Below are 14,564 nucleotides of genomic sequence, written 5' to 3'. Positions count from 1 at the left end.
ATTAAAAACAGGGGATACAACAGATCCCATTTAATACAAATTTGCTGTATATCTGTACCAAAAGGCAATTAGCCTTACAATGATAAGTGGAATTCCTCTTAAAATAAGTTTCTTAAAAAGTGTCCAATGGTTAACACGATCAAAAGCTTTAGAAGCATCCATGAAACACAAAAACATAGGACTCTTATGAGACTTATAAAACTGGATTACTTCCTTCAGAAGATAAATACACTGGTCTGTGGAATGTTTAGCTTTAAAGCCAAACTGATTATCTGACGTGTACAAGTAAGACTCAATATGTTTTAACAGAACATGTTCTAAAACCTTTGAGAAAACAGAGGATAGAGCGATAGGTCTATAGTTACTCTTGTCAGCCACATCACCAGCTTTATCTTTAATAATAGGCACCAAGACAGTAGAAATCATACTTGGAGGCAGGTACCCATGTGTCATACAAGCATTGAAAATAATCGTTAAAAGTACAGCAAGTCTATCACCAGCATATGATTTAGGTCATTATGATTTATTGTATAAAAATTGAATATTTCAAAGCAAGTACTTCATATATGTGGAGCAAATTGTTAATGCATGCAGTAAGTACATAAGGTGTGAGACTTTGTTGATGCTTGGCAGTCATTATATTATTCCAGGGTGATCTTGTTATACATTGTATTGAGGTTTAATGTTACCTTTAATACAGGAATGTTGCAGTCATCACAAGTGCAACTATAGTGAAACCGTTTTTTTTTTAACATCAACATTAAAAAACCTAACACAGGAACAGTGCAATACAATGTCGTTTGCCAATCCCATTTCATCAACCTCATGGCAGTATCTAATTACATCATAACTATATATCTCATCGTTAAAAGACAGAGTTTCTCCCACTTCGAGAAATGTTGTCATATTACATACTCTGGTTTAGAACTTTGTTATGAAAATTCAATAGCATTCATAGTGTTTAGATATTTTTCAAAACGAAAGTCATGAAACGCTGTAAGATTATTCCAGAATTTGTTTATTATGAACATTAGAGCCCTTGGATGTCATTCATTCATATTTTCCATTGAATTACCTACCAAACTGTGGAGTCTAACAATGTGAAAAAATATGGAACCAAAATAATTTCAGATGCCACCCCTATACCCACTCTAAACTGGTTGAATGCCCCTCTATGGATTTATTATCAGGGTTACAATCAACATGGTTTTGGCAATGAACCGAACATTCAGTGAATGATGGTAAGTGATGGATGCCATGTCATGAGGCATGTGGCAATGATTAAAGTTTGCTGTTATTTGCAGGCAATCGTTAACATATGTGAGTACTGGTGGTGATAAATCAACACTAGAGGGCGCCAGTGTGGATGATGTAGTGGCCAGCCTCGGAAGCGGTTTCATCGCTCAATCACCAATCACTGATGTGATTGAACATCAGTGCAGTGTTGGATGCAGACCTGTAAGTGAACCATCAAAGAATATTATTCGCAGAGTTGAAAAATAAACAATATACTAACAAAAAATGGAAATAAAATTAGCAGTCACGACAATCATGACTTTCTATTGTATTAAAAACAAGCTCATTTGATGTGTTTGTAAAAAAATCTTGTCAGTTTTTATCCCGATGATTTCACTCTGTTTATATAATTTGTGTTATATAATTTGTGTATGTATAAAGAGGTTACAAAGTCTAAATGGGTAAACTTCATATTTTTGGTCATGTGATATATATGTAAAGTGTTTTCCCCTGTAAGGTTTGTTGTCTCATATGTAAAATCTTTCTTACATATTTTCTTTGGTTTCCACAAGACACCATCTTCATGATGCGAATTGAGAAGCAGCCATGAATATTTGTGATAGCTTTTCTGTAATCTCTCCCAGGTTGCCGAGATTATCAATGAAGTCCGGGAGCAGTTGAAGTCAGAACATCTAGGCACAGTGGAGTCAGCTAAGGCTTATCTCATCGTACTGGAAAAATTCAGAAGTATCGGAAAAGATGCATTGATAGAAGTAATTGTGGATGATGAGAATGGAGATATTCTGTAAGTTCATCTAAAATTTGGCTGATTTTAGTTCTTGTAGTGTTGTTGTTCAAATGGAATTGTATCCTCTCGGGTTTGTTATAACATTGTTGTCTCCCTTCCATCTTTCAAACATAGACCACAGCTCATTGACATCGCAGCTGTTGCCCAGACAACCGCCTCCCACGAAGCACTGATGGAGATTCTGGATTTACGTGATGCAGAGATCTTGGATCTGTTGGATCGATATCTCGTCTCTGTCTCATTCCTCAGTCACCCAAGTGATGAAATCATTGAAAAACTTCTGGTTAGTAAATTTATCATTTCAGAGAATTCTGTTCTAAAATTGTAAAAGAGGATCTGACTATGTTCTAGTAGTATTCTATCAACTGAAGTGTGCTTTATCTTCAAACCTTTAATTCTCCAGCTTCATACTTAGTAAACTGACTGTGACATGACCTTTTTGTAGAAAGTAATCCAGAATGAAAAAGTGTGTCTTTGATAATGTATTTTGAAATTGTTCCATATGAGGTTTAGTTACGATATGGGAAAATCAAGTTCATAATAGTTGCAGTGTCCTATTCCCAAACTCTATTTCTGGACACTGTTAGTGTAATTTTGAATTCTACATTCATTACTATCTATTCTTTCTTATATTGTGTGTTGCATATTTTGTAACATGTTTTTTTTTAACTCCTGCTGTAGATTATTGCCAGAGATGCATGTCTTGTACTGAAAGCTGTGAAAAATATTGACTAACCTTTATTCTATTGATCATTGTATTTGCTTACCACAGACCACTCTTAAAGAAGGCATTGAACATGAAAAGATACGAGAATCAGTAGCACTGGCTTTAGGTGCCTTGGTTCATACGCACTGCTTGCAAGGAAAATGTGATTCTCAGGTGAGTGACTTTGTACTTTCAATACTTAAGGTGAGTCCCAAATCTTCAAACAGTCCACTGTGAGTCTATTACATAGCCACAGATACACTTTTAGGAACAGTAAATTCTTGTCCAGTACATTAAAGGGACAAAGTCGGCCATTTTTCATGAATTTTGTTTGATACAAGATACTACTTATATTGTTTGACATGTTGAAAGATAGTGTATAAACGGGTTACCATGCATATATTCAACCCCGGTTTTAGACAAATTAAATGAAACTATTGCGAAAATGAATTCATGGTCATGAACATTAATTCATTTTTGCGATGGTTTCATGTATCGTGGCTAAAACCGGGGTCAAATATATGCATGGTCACAAAGGAACTTTTCAAGGAACTTTTCAGAGTTGTCGATGACATATCCGGTTCAAAGAAATCTGCATCAGACATTCTTCCGACTAATTTAGAATCATCTAAATTACCTGTTGCTTTTTCAAGGTTTTTGGAACAGAAAATAGTACATTTACGTGAAAGATTACAGATTAATGTTCCCTTTACTGTTGAATCGACCACATCTCGGAATTCACTTTGTCTCTTTGATCCTTTGTGTATTGATGATGTAATATCTATTGTTAGTAACATGCCTGCTAAATCATGTCAGTTAGATCCACTTCCAACACATTTGGTTAAGGCATGCAAGGATGAATTAGCCCCAGTTTTACTTCGTATTGTAAATTCTTCATTTTCCTCTGGTGTTTTTCCTAATATCTGCAAAACAGCTATAGTTCGCCCACTCATTAAAAGAATCGTCTTGACTGCAATGTAATGAAGAATTATCGTCCTGTATCCAACTGCAGTTTCCTAGACAAGTTTTTGGAGAAATGTGCATTTTTGCGTCTAAATCAATATTTATCTGACAACTCTTTGTACGGTTGTTTTCAGTCTGCTCATCGAGAGGGGCATGGCACCGAAACCGCTCTTGTACGTATGCTCAATGATGTAATGCTATCTGTTGATAAACACCACAATGTTATTTTAGTTTTGTTGGATTTGTCAGCCGCTTTTGACACTATTGATCATGACATCCTTTTAGGCAGGTTGCGTTCTAGGTTTGGTATACAAGGGACTGTTTTAAATTGGTTTGAATCATTTATAAAAGGTAGAATGCAACAAGTGTCTGTAAAATCTCTAGTGTCGGATAAATGTATTTTGAAGTATGGGGTACCACAGGGATCAGTACTTGGTCCCGTGTTGTTTGCTTTGTACATGACTCCGATTGAAGACATCATCACACGTCATGGCCTAAATACTGTAATATATGCAGACGATTCAGAGTTGTATATTGCGTGCGACATCCTCGCCAGCTCTGTCGTTGTTGCACGTGTAGAGGCTTGTGTGGATGATATTCGTAATTGGATGATGGCTAACAAGTTAGCTCTGAATGATGGAAAAACCGAGTTGGTTTGGTTTAGATCTCGTACTACTAGTAGTACAGCTAGATTACAGTCCACTTCCATGAATGTACGTGTAGGTGAGGCCATGATTTCACCATCAACTACTGTGCGTGATCTTGGTGTGATGCTAGACTCTTTCGGACTCATGGATGAACATATTCGTCATGTTTGTAAAGTCGCATCCAATTCACTTTGGAGGATAGGTAAGATTCGCAAATTATTAGACCAGTCTTCTACTGAAAAGTTGGTACATGCATTTGTTTCATCAAAGTTAGATTACTGTAATAGCTTATTTTATGGTGTACCTGCATACAAATTAAGCAAACTTCAACACTTCCAGAACTCTGCTGCTCGGTTGGTAACCAGGCGGAAGTTCAGCAGTCATATTACACCCATACTTAAGGAATTACACTGGCTTCCAATTGAACACCGTGTACGTTTTAAAATCTTGTGTCTTATTTTTAAAGTAATTCATTGTAAATCAGCGCCATCATACCTAGCAGAACTTTAAGTATTGAATGTCCAGTTCGTAATACAAGAAACAGTGCAGGTGTTAGACTCTGTCCGTTTTCAATCAAAGATCATGGAAAGCAACCTTCAAAAATATATGGTGACAGGGCTTTTAGCGTTTACGCACCTAAACTTTGGAATAGTCTGCCAATTGAGCTCCGGATCGTCAAGGAATTTGTTTTATTTAAGAAATCTTTGAAAACTTTTATTTTTCGCGACTGCTACTGCTTATACTAGACTGTGTGATTTTTAAAGTGTATGGTTTTAGTCTATTATGCCAGTTCACTTTTTTTTTTTCTTATGATCTTAAATTTAATTTTTCTTTATTTAATTTCCTTCTGAATCGTTTTAATTTGATTGTTACACTTTCATTTTACTATTTTAATTTATATTTTTAATTTTACTGTACTGTACAGACCGCTGAGACAGTTTTGTGTAGTGGTCTTTAAACAATAAATTATTGTTATTATTATTATTATTGTCATCCATTCATTCAGTATCTTTCAACATGTCAAACAATATAAGTAGTATTTCGTATCATATAAAATTCATTAAAAATGGCCGACTTTGTCCCTTTAAAGGTATACTGTCACCTGTTCCAATTCCGCCACAATTACCTTGGAAAGAGAAAATCTAAGCAATCATAGATTTTAAGCCGGTGGCCGTTTCTTTTAAAAGCAGAGCCCTCACATGGGCATTTTGAATACCAAGGAACGCCCCTTTGACCATATGTGGGCATATTTAGAATACAGGTGACTGTATACCTTTAAGGTAGAAATTGAATCAGGGATAGATATTCAGACTCTCAAGTTTTTGTAATACTTCACTAATCTGCTATTGCGTCGACTGTTGTTGAAGCTTTGGAGTAAACAAAGTTTTCACCTATTTGTGTTTTTGAAAATGGAAAATTCAGTTTTTCCCCATACTTTAACATCAGGATAGGGGCCATATTGATTTTCAAATACCGGTAGATTTTAGGTTGTTTGTTTCTTTGGTATCAAAAGTTGCAATGTTCATTCTTGATTTTGAAAGAGAATGGTTTAAAGCATCATTGAGGAAAGTTTAAGCAAACATTTTCACTAACGAGCCACATACTACCTTAATAGCTTATAACTTGTAATTCATATTCAGGTTGTACAAGACGCCAAAGCATGGTTCTCAGAAGCTCTTGAGAAATTTGAAGAAGACATAGACAAAGTGATATACCTTAGAGCCATGTCCAACTCCAGATTCCCTGATACGGTACCAATGATTGCTAAGTATGCACAACACGGAGCCTCCAGCAAGGTCCAAGTCGCTGCCCTAGAAACGTTGAAAGTCTTTGATTCAAGTCATTTCACTGCTGAGGTAAATATAACAGTGTTTGGATCTTAAACAGCCAACTATGCATACAAAATGTAATAGCTAGCGACTTTCTTCACCAACAGGTTCTCAATTGTCTACCACATATTTTCTGTTGTTGTCAACTTTCAGTCAGACATGCCATGCACTTCACTCACTAACTCTCCCTCAACATTCCTCTCAAATCTTTGGTATTTCTCATGAAATATAGCTAATCTATATTTCATTCTAGTGAATGAGAAATTGGTAAAATCATTTCTTATGATATCAAACGTAAACATGGACAGATGTCAAAGTGCAAGGAGTTGTGTATAATACAATAATATTCTAAATGTCTTGACCTTTTGAGTGCTGAAGTCAATTTTTGTTGCTCTAATTAAAAAAAAAATTGCTGAAAATTTTTCAGTTGCCAATTATATTTTTTTCGGATTTTTCCCAAAATTTTAATCAAAGACTCATGCCAATGAAAAGTTACATTCATTTGATATAAAATAATCAAAATAATCATTGAAAAATTCATAAAATTTGGTAAAATGTTGCACAAAAATTTTGGCGGGAAAAATTACAGCACTCAAAGGGTTAAAATAGTTATAATTATATATTTTCCCTGGCTTTGACAAATGCTAGAAATGTACAGTGAGTATACTATTACTTGTAGCAAGACATTTTCCAATTTTAAGACTAATTTTATCGACAGATTCGACAAGCACTGAACGCCATTTATCATCAAAACAAACATAATTACGAAACAGCTGCACGCGGCAATGCTGCCAACTTGATCCTTACAAAGAACCCAACACAGCAGGAGATGGCTAACTTGTTACTGTCCCTGAGTGACACGGAAAACTTGGAAATGACAGCGTTCCTGCAGAGGAAAATCAGAGATGTGCTTCATATGAATGGAGAGATGAGGTTTGTATTTTAAAATATTATCAGGAAAAACTGAAAACTGTCAACAATAAATTTTCGTATGCGTAAAGCACAATAGATCTCATCTTCATCATGGAAGTTATCTTTGATATACGGAACGTATTGTCTGGGATACTGTTGAATTGTAATGTGGCTCAGTTTAAGCCCAACATTTTCAGCATTACAAAAAGTTCAATTGCATACCGTTTTTACTGTGAAGCAAATTAGCCATCTCGTGCAACCTTGCATGACAAACGTTTGATTTTACCAAGGCATTGAAGAAATTACTGAGCGCCAAAACTCTGGTTGGATATTAGAACATGGAAACTGAGTCTTTCAAGAAAGAAAATATGGATGATAGCACTAGAAATCACCACTAAATCCATAGATATTTGTTCATCGTTATGCTAGTAGCAGCCTTTGAACATGTCAGCGTCAAGACAACTCAGTTATTTTCATAAAGTCTATTCACAAAGAGCTATTTACCTAATAGATTCATATGAAAGAGAACCTTTCATGCTTCTTTCATCCACTGCAAACTATGAACAATCTTATTATATTTGTACAATCACAACTACATGTATTGATATTTGGAATGTGTGATGTTATGCGATTATGAGGTTTCTGCCATTATTGAAATTTGAATCATAAAGGTAAACAAAAATAAATTTTACACTTCAGAAAAAGTCTCCAAAAAGATGTGTTGAGTGATCCAAGGGTTTATAACTATGACATGCTGGCCAAGAGCGGAATGTCTGTGAGCTACAGTAGTATTATGGCTGGTAAGTGAAAGAGGGTCTGAAAGACTCACACAGACTATTAGACTGAAGGATCTGTCAATCGATGGTGCTTTCTACGCTCGTAAGATGGGGAGCATAGACAGCGCCCTCTAGCGACGGATCTTTCAGTCTAACAGACCATATAACAATGATATACTGGCCAGGAGTTGTAGATCCGTAAACTATAGTAGCGTAATGGCTGGTCTGTGAAATACAGTGTAACAAAGAAATCAACTTACAAGGCAATAGGGCAGTTTTGCAATTTACGTCATTGTTCTCTCATTGATATGCAAAAAGAAGTATTTTGTCCACATGTTTTATACTACACTTTTGAAAATTACACATGCAAGAATGACAAACCACTGCTAGTGTAACAATGAATACTAAAAGACATATTAATGGCTCAGAATACATACTGCCAACAACACCAGGCATGGAACACTAACAAAATTTGCCTGCATTTAAAGCAGAAGTGTGTAATATCTTGTGCGTGTAACAATCCGGTAACTCTGAACAGCACTGTACTCTTTCAGCAAGTGACAATATATGAATTAGTGAGCAGCAGTCAGTGAATATACAATTCAGACATGTCCACACTAACTTGTAGAATATGAAGTCAACTTTTTAAGTCTATTTTTTTCTCCAGATACTGCAGATGCACTGGCAACATATTCATTGGATATGTTAATGAGCAAGACTGGTATCTTACGGCAGAGTTATACAGACGTAATGATGACTGCTGGAAATGAAACTGCAACAATTGTCTCAGTATGTATATAATTCTTTACATAGTAGCACATTCAATCTCAACACTATAGAGATTTAAGCCAAGAGGAAGTCCAGTATCATAATCCCTCTTTCAAAGTCTATGGTATTGTCAGAATCCTCCCTTTAAATTTTAACCTGAGGCACTCAACTTTGAAAGTAGAGATGCATTTACAAAGTCATTTCCAAAATTACCATTTCACAAACAATGTTTTATTTCTTTGAAGTAATAGTTGTTGCTGTTTTATCAATAACCATTTCATCATAATGGTTTTGCCCAAACTTATTATTATCAATGTTGGATGTGGACCTGTTTACAAGGAATTGGGGGTGACCAGGATAGTAAAAAGTTTCTTTGTTCGATCAGTCCCACTCTTCCAATCAGTTTCATCATATGTTGTTTCTTGATATATAATGTTGTATCAACCATTAGAAATGGGAAACTAATATTAAGACATTGTGTTATGTAGTAATCATGAAGAATTCCTGATCTCATTATGATTTAGAAACAAAAAAAAACAAAACTTTTGTACAAAAACGTTACAGGTTGGTCTCTTTGCAACCGGCTTGGATGGTTTCCTTGGAGAGGCTGATGAAGCTGACGACAATGAAGTGGCTTCCGGCATCGGAATTTCCATCATGGATGTGCGGATGAGACCTTTCTACTTCTTCAGTGGATACAGCGAGATGATGAGTATGATGTGGAGTGCGTCTGCCGACAACATCATCACTGCCATGGCCGGGAATGTACTGCTTCATGATAAATCTCAGGTTTGTAACAGTTTGTGAGTTCATAGAGGTTGATGCAAATGAGACAGGCATGGTTTTTTGTGTAGTTTGGGAACTTTGTGGAAGACTTTGAGTAGTTTTGTAATGATAGTACTTAACATTACCCCTGTTCCAAATATGGCTGTGATAATATATAAAGAGCAACACTTGAATTATTTTAAGAGAAGCTTCCTGATCCTCACTTAGTTTTCCCCTCCCCTTGACAGAACCTCTGGAAAGGGGAGCTGCAGTACATATCCTATCTTAGCTGTATAGTGTAGTGCTATCCCTTTGTCGATGCATACGTTTCATACAATTTAACGTAGTGTTTCACAGCACAGCAAGCTTATGTAACCTCAGACCTGCCAGGTTTTAATGTGGAATGCCTAGCTGGCTCTGAGGGCCTCACTGAGCTAGACCAGTGAGGGCGCACATCAGTGCAACTGTAAGACAAGAGCAGGAGTGTTGTATTGAGCATGTGTGTTACAAAGTCCATACATGTGTGTTAGTGTGTAGTTCATGCAGTGCACAGTATTTTGATGTAATCCAATATGGAAAAGTAATGATAAAATTGAACACAAATACTACAGGGATACAAGTGCAATTATTAGAAATGATTTTTAATGATATATGAAAATGCAAGTTTAAAGCCTGATAGTGCACATTGATCTACAGGAATCATGATGTGAAAGTCAGGATGACGTAATCATGTGTACTAAACTATGATATTTATAGAAATTTTCACTTATCAGGTGTAAAAGCTGGAAAACAGAATAAGCCAGACTTGTTCATAGAGTGTCAGTGAATCAGTGTTAATGAATTCATAAATGATTTGGTCCCAGTCTTTCAGAAACAAAATTCAGCATGTATACTGCACTATAGGATTGCAATAGTTATGTTGTGACAACTTTATCTTATGTAAATGATCAGATGAAAATGAACCTTTGCAGTTTTCCAGAAGCATAATATTTGGTGTATTAATGGAGCAGGTTTTTTATCACATAGCAAATTGACTAACTGGGCACAACTTTCAAGCAAAACAAAGGACAAAATCGCATAAACAGTCTGTCAACAAGTGCTGATGTGAGAACTAGGGACTATTGATTGCCGCTTTAAGTAACCTTGCTGGTTTATCCTGTCTCTTTTTTCAGAGATTACTTCTTCAGAGTGGCATTAACATTGACAGTCAGCTGAGGGGTGGTCTTTCACTAGACTTGTCTGGCTCTGTGGAAATCAGTTTATGGGACAGAACATCCATTTCACTTGTATCCAATGGGTAAGTACATGCTAGATTTCAGAGCCATGATCTCTTCGTTTCTATTATACCTTTGTATCTTGCATCAACTTCTCTCATGAAAAGCATTCAACATACATGACAAAGAACTTTAATATAACATTGTGCCAAAACAACTTCAATTGACAACATGGTGGGCTGCTTAATACCAATGGAGAAGACATATGCAAATTTGTTTTTGATACGACAATGAGGAGTATATCAGACGGCCTGTAATGTTATATAGTAACCATGCCCTTAATGTCTCCTTAGGTTACTAGTTATTAATGCAGAAAGCTGTCTGTGTTCACTGGTCTTCAGTTCTGCCAAAGTTTCATGCAATGAAAATATGTTTTCTGAAGTAAATCCTCTATGTTTCTGTGCTTAATGATATGAAATTTGCATTTATTTTCTAAGATATACATTTGTCTACATTTTACACTTTCATTCGTTCATCAGTGTGGCAAAGTAACCATTTTTCTCTCAACTGACTTCTATGATTGCTTTTTAAATTCTGTGATCAGTGTATTTTAGCGTGATGATAAGTCATCAAGGTCAACTTATCTACAGCAGTATTTTTCATTCAATATTGTAGGCATTATAGTTGCACTGGGCCATCTTTGTATTATCATTTGTTTGTTTTCTCTTTCCTCCAATCATGCTGCTTCGAATAATTTTAGGTCAAATATAACATTTATGACCAGCTATTGAACTCACACTGCCATTGACACTTTTGTTCTTCATTCAGAGGCGCCCTGGCTGTCAGAGGTACCACCATAGTTGATGCAGGTTTTGTCAGTTGTTCTTTGGAGTACACAGCTGATGCAGAGGCCACCATGCAGTTCACGACGTCTGTAGACTTCTATGATGAACCAGTCAAAGTTTGTCTACAGATGAGCCAGCCTGCATTTAATCTCAGGTAAGGTACAGTTCACAACATTCAGAGGTTTATGGCAAATGTATCATCATTTTTGGAATGAAATGGTGATTTAAAGAGAGATGTTTTGACAGAAAAGTTGCCAGGCACAGAATACTAAAATACTAGTGAAGATCAGTGACACGAACTAAAAAGGGTTTTCCTAGGGGCTCTAGTTATGCACTCTATCCTTACACTCTTCAACCCCCATTTCTAGTGAACAGATCCACTAATAACAATGGGTTTGGGGCAAACCATTGTGCTGTAAGGATTAACCCTGATCTGAAATACTTCCCAGGTTTCTTGTTGTCAAGGCAGAAAGCTGTCTGTCTAAACCTCATTGTTGACAAGAGAATTACAATGCTTGTATTTATATGTCACATCTGAATTTCTGTGTAGCCTTTTTGTCTCACCTGATAAAGTTGGACCATTACCACAGAAAAACGAGGAAAGAATGATAGAAGCCATACTAAATCATAAATCTGTTAATCTTGATTTTGACAACAGTCTTCTCTCAAAAAGCAGCCACATATAATTAACAGTCAAATTCCAAGAAATGTGATTCTTAACTGGATGTTCAGCATGTATTTAGCTGGAAAAATATCACATCTGTATCCAATTTATTGAAAAAAAGTTCAGCCACAGTACTGATCAACTTGATTGAGAGTGTTTGTGTCATTATCTAGTCTGGGTCTGTGAACAACTTGATAGAATCTTTGCGTAAAAATGATCCAGTGACTTTTTTTGGTTTCAGCACCGCACCGTTTGTGTAAGAAGAGTAACCTCAAACAGGGCAATCAAAATATTATAATTATAGAGAAATTCGAAAATGTGTCATCAATACAGATATAGTGTCATCTAGTTACCATGTGTTGTAATGTGAATTAACAGTCTTGTTAACTGAACACTGGCTTTTATCAATTAATTTTATCTTTCTCTCAAGTGGTATTTATTTCTATGGTTTGTCTATGGAGTCTGGTAGAGAGAGGATTAATGCTCTCTCCAAATATTTCCTTTCTTTGAAGACATGATGTCAAAAAACTTTTATCAAATATTTCTCTCACAGTCTCTCCAAATATTTCTCTCTTTTTTGCAGACATGACATTAAAAAACAAGAAAAATCGCCATCAGCAGAGAAGCCATTCGAAGTTGAAGTTACAAGAAATGATTTTGTGCCCGAAAAAACTTATCTTTTACATCCAGAAAATTCAGTCATGTGTGATCTAATGTTTGGTGAAGAGGAGTAGAATTTTCTATTTTTTTTACTTTTGTCATTTCTATCAAGTTTTTTGCACTGAAAGATTATGATGAACAAAATCAAGTACTTTCCAGTGTTTTTGCTGTGATTTCTGAGTGTAGGTTAAGTTTTCAGGGAACCTCATGACGTGCCGGTTGCCTCCTTATGTGATTGCATTGATATACCAGGGAACACGATCATAAAATGAATGTGGAACTCTTGTAACATTTCCTGACTCATTAACCATGGCCAAAACTCTGCTCTGAAAATTGAATTAATTTAGGTATAAAGACTACAACAAAGCTGTTGTTTCTAAACTGTGAAACAGAGTTGATTTAAAAAAATTAAATGCATAAGGAAAAAAATTGTTTTAGACAGTTTAGTACTCTTTGTAACTGACACTTTTTGTATGTTTAATGCATTTAAAAAGTGTACAAGCCAAAAAGATTTTCGGATATTGTATAATGAGGAATTAAAAATAAATGCCGGCTTTGAAATATTTTCAATATTTCCTCATAGGTAAAACTTAAACATTTGTTGGTGTTATGCCAGACATTGCTTGATCCTGATTAAATCAACAATTTACATCTGTTCTGTCTTCAGGTATTTCATTAAAGAAAGCCATCAATTATGTCACCTACAATTTTCCATTTTGTATGTGTGTCTTTTGCATAGCACAATTTTCACTTTTTACGTTTCCATTGAAATCAACAAATGTGTGAAAAATTGCTACTTTGTGTATTTGGTAAGGTTGTTTAGTTCTGTTACAGGCAGTCTTTGAACAGTTTTAGAATACATGTACGGATCCTTTTTGTTTGTGTGCAATCTGAAAACTTCGAGGGAAGGTTTATAACGCCAGTAACCTTTTAACTTTAAAATAGAAAAAAAAACAATCTAGGGAATAATTCAAGAATTCAAAAGAAATGTTGAAATAATTTTTGAAATAGGAAATCATGCTTATGACACTGTTTGGTGCAGTGTGAATGTTTTTAATAAATGATACCTCGGAATGTGTTGAGGATAGTTACGATGTGAATCTGTGAATCAAAATATTTCCCATTCAGTATTGTACATTCATTTTCCTACAGCATTCTAGACCTTGAATTTGGTAGGGTATATGCTGTGGCATTCTGTCATTTGCTGTTCTGCAGACACTGAAAAACACCAGAACCCAGAAAGACATATTGAGAACCGATGTCAACAACGTATGCGCAAAATGAAAATGATTTGTCTCGCCAAAGACAGGGGAACAGCACGCAAAATATTCCGTTATCATTTACAGGTGATGACAAAAGTGGATAAATGATTTGCCTGTCAAAAGATGGCAACCTAATGAATGAAACTGTTAACTTATATCAGTACTTATTGAGATAAAGTAGGACTCTAGGATGTTCCAACAGTAGTTGTAGTAAGGTTTTCTGTCAGTCTATAAACTTCCATACCAATGACAAAGACTGCGATGGCAATTCTGCTACAGTGAACTATTAACGATCCAATGATGCATTACAGAGAAGAAATCTGAGTGATAGATGAATGGTAATGTTTTACAAGGAACATAATTGATATACTGATTATTATATGAAGCACAGAACAATGCAAAAGCTGAGAGCTGATTTTTTTTAATATTCAACAATTTTTTTGGAGTGATGTTCACACATTCAACATTTCCACAGTTTTGATAATTGGTAATAAAAGGAATTCAATGTT

The 14,564-nt window shown here is 35.5% G+C and overlaps 1 protein-coding gene across 1 annotated transcript in view; it reads left to right on the top strand.

Annotated features, from left to right (window-relative positions):
* LOC139122674 (microsomal triglyceride transfer protein large subunit-like) overlaps positions 1-14,564 on the top strand; it is a 27,105-nt gene extending 12,541 nt beyond the window's left edge. The window contains exons 5-16 of the mRNA XM_070688280.1: positions 1,305-1,458; positions 1,881-2,041; positions 2,159-2,327; positions 2,817-2,924; positions 6,001-6,216; positions 6,908-7,122; positions 7,801-7,901; positions 8,545-8,666; positions 9,210-9,434; positions 10,583-10,707; positions 11,453-11,623; positions 12,717-14,564. Coding sequence (XP_070544381.1) covers positions 1,305-1,458; positions 1,881-2,041; positions 2,159-2,327; positions 2,817-2,924; positions 6,001-6,216; positions 6,908-7,122; positions 7,801-7,901; positions 8,545-8,666; positions 9,210-9,434; positions 10,583-10,707; positions 11,453-11,623; positions 12,717-12,867 — 1,918 coding nt within the window. The 3' untranslated portion in view covers positions 12,868-14,564. The remainder of the gene's footprint in view (positions 1-1,304; positions 1,459-1,880; positions 2,042-2,158; positions 2,328-2,816; positions 2,925-6,000; positions 6,217-6,907; positions 7,123-7,800; positions 7,902-8,544; positions 8,667-9,209; positions 9,435-10,582; positions 10,708-11,452; positions 11,624-12,716) is intronic.

This window comes from Ptychodera flava, chromosome 22, assembly GCF_041260155.1.
Source record: "Ptychodera flava strain L36383 chromosome 22, AS_Pfla_20210202, whole genome shotgun sequence".
In the NCBI taxonomy this organism is placed as follows: domain Eukaryota; kingdom Metazoa; phylum Hemichordata; class Enteropneusta; family Ptychoderidae; genus Ptychodera; species Ptychodera flava.
The sequence above is the reverse complement of the archived record's forward strand: the minus strand, read 5'-3'. Positions and strand labels throughout refer to the sequence as shown.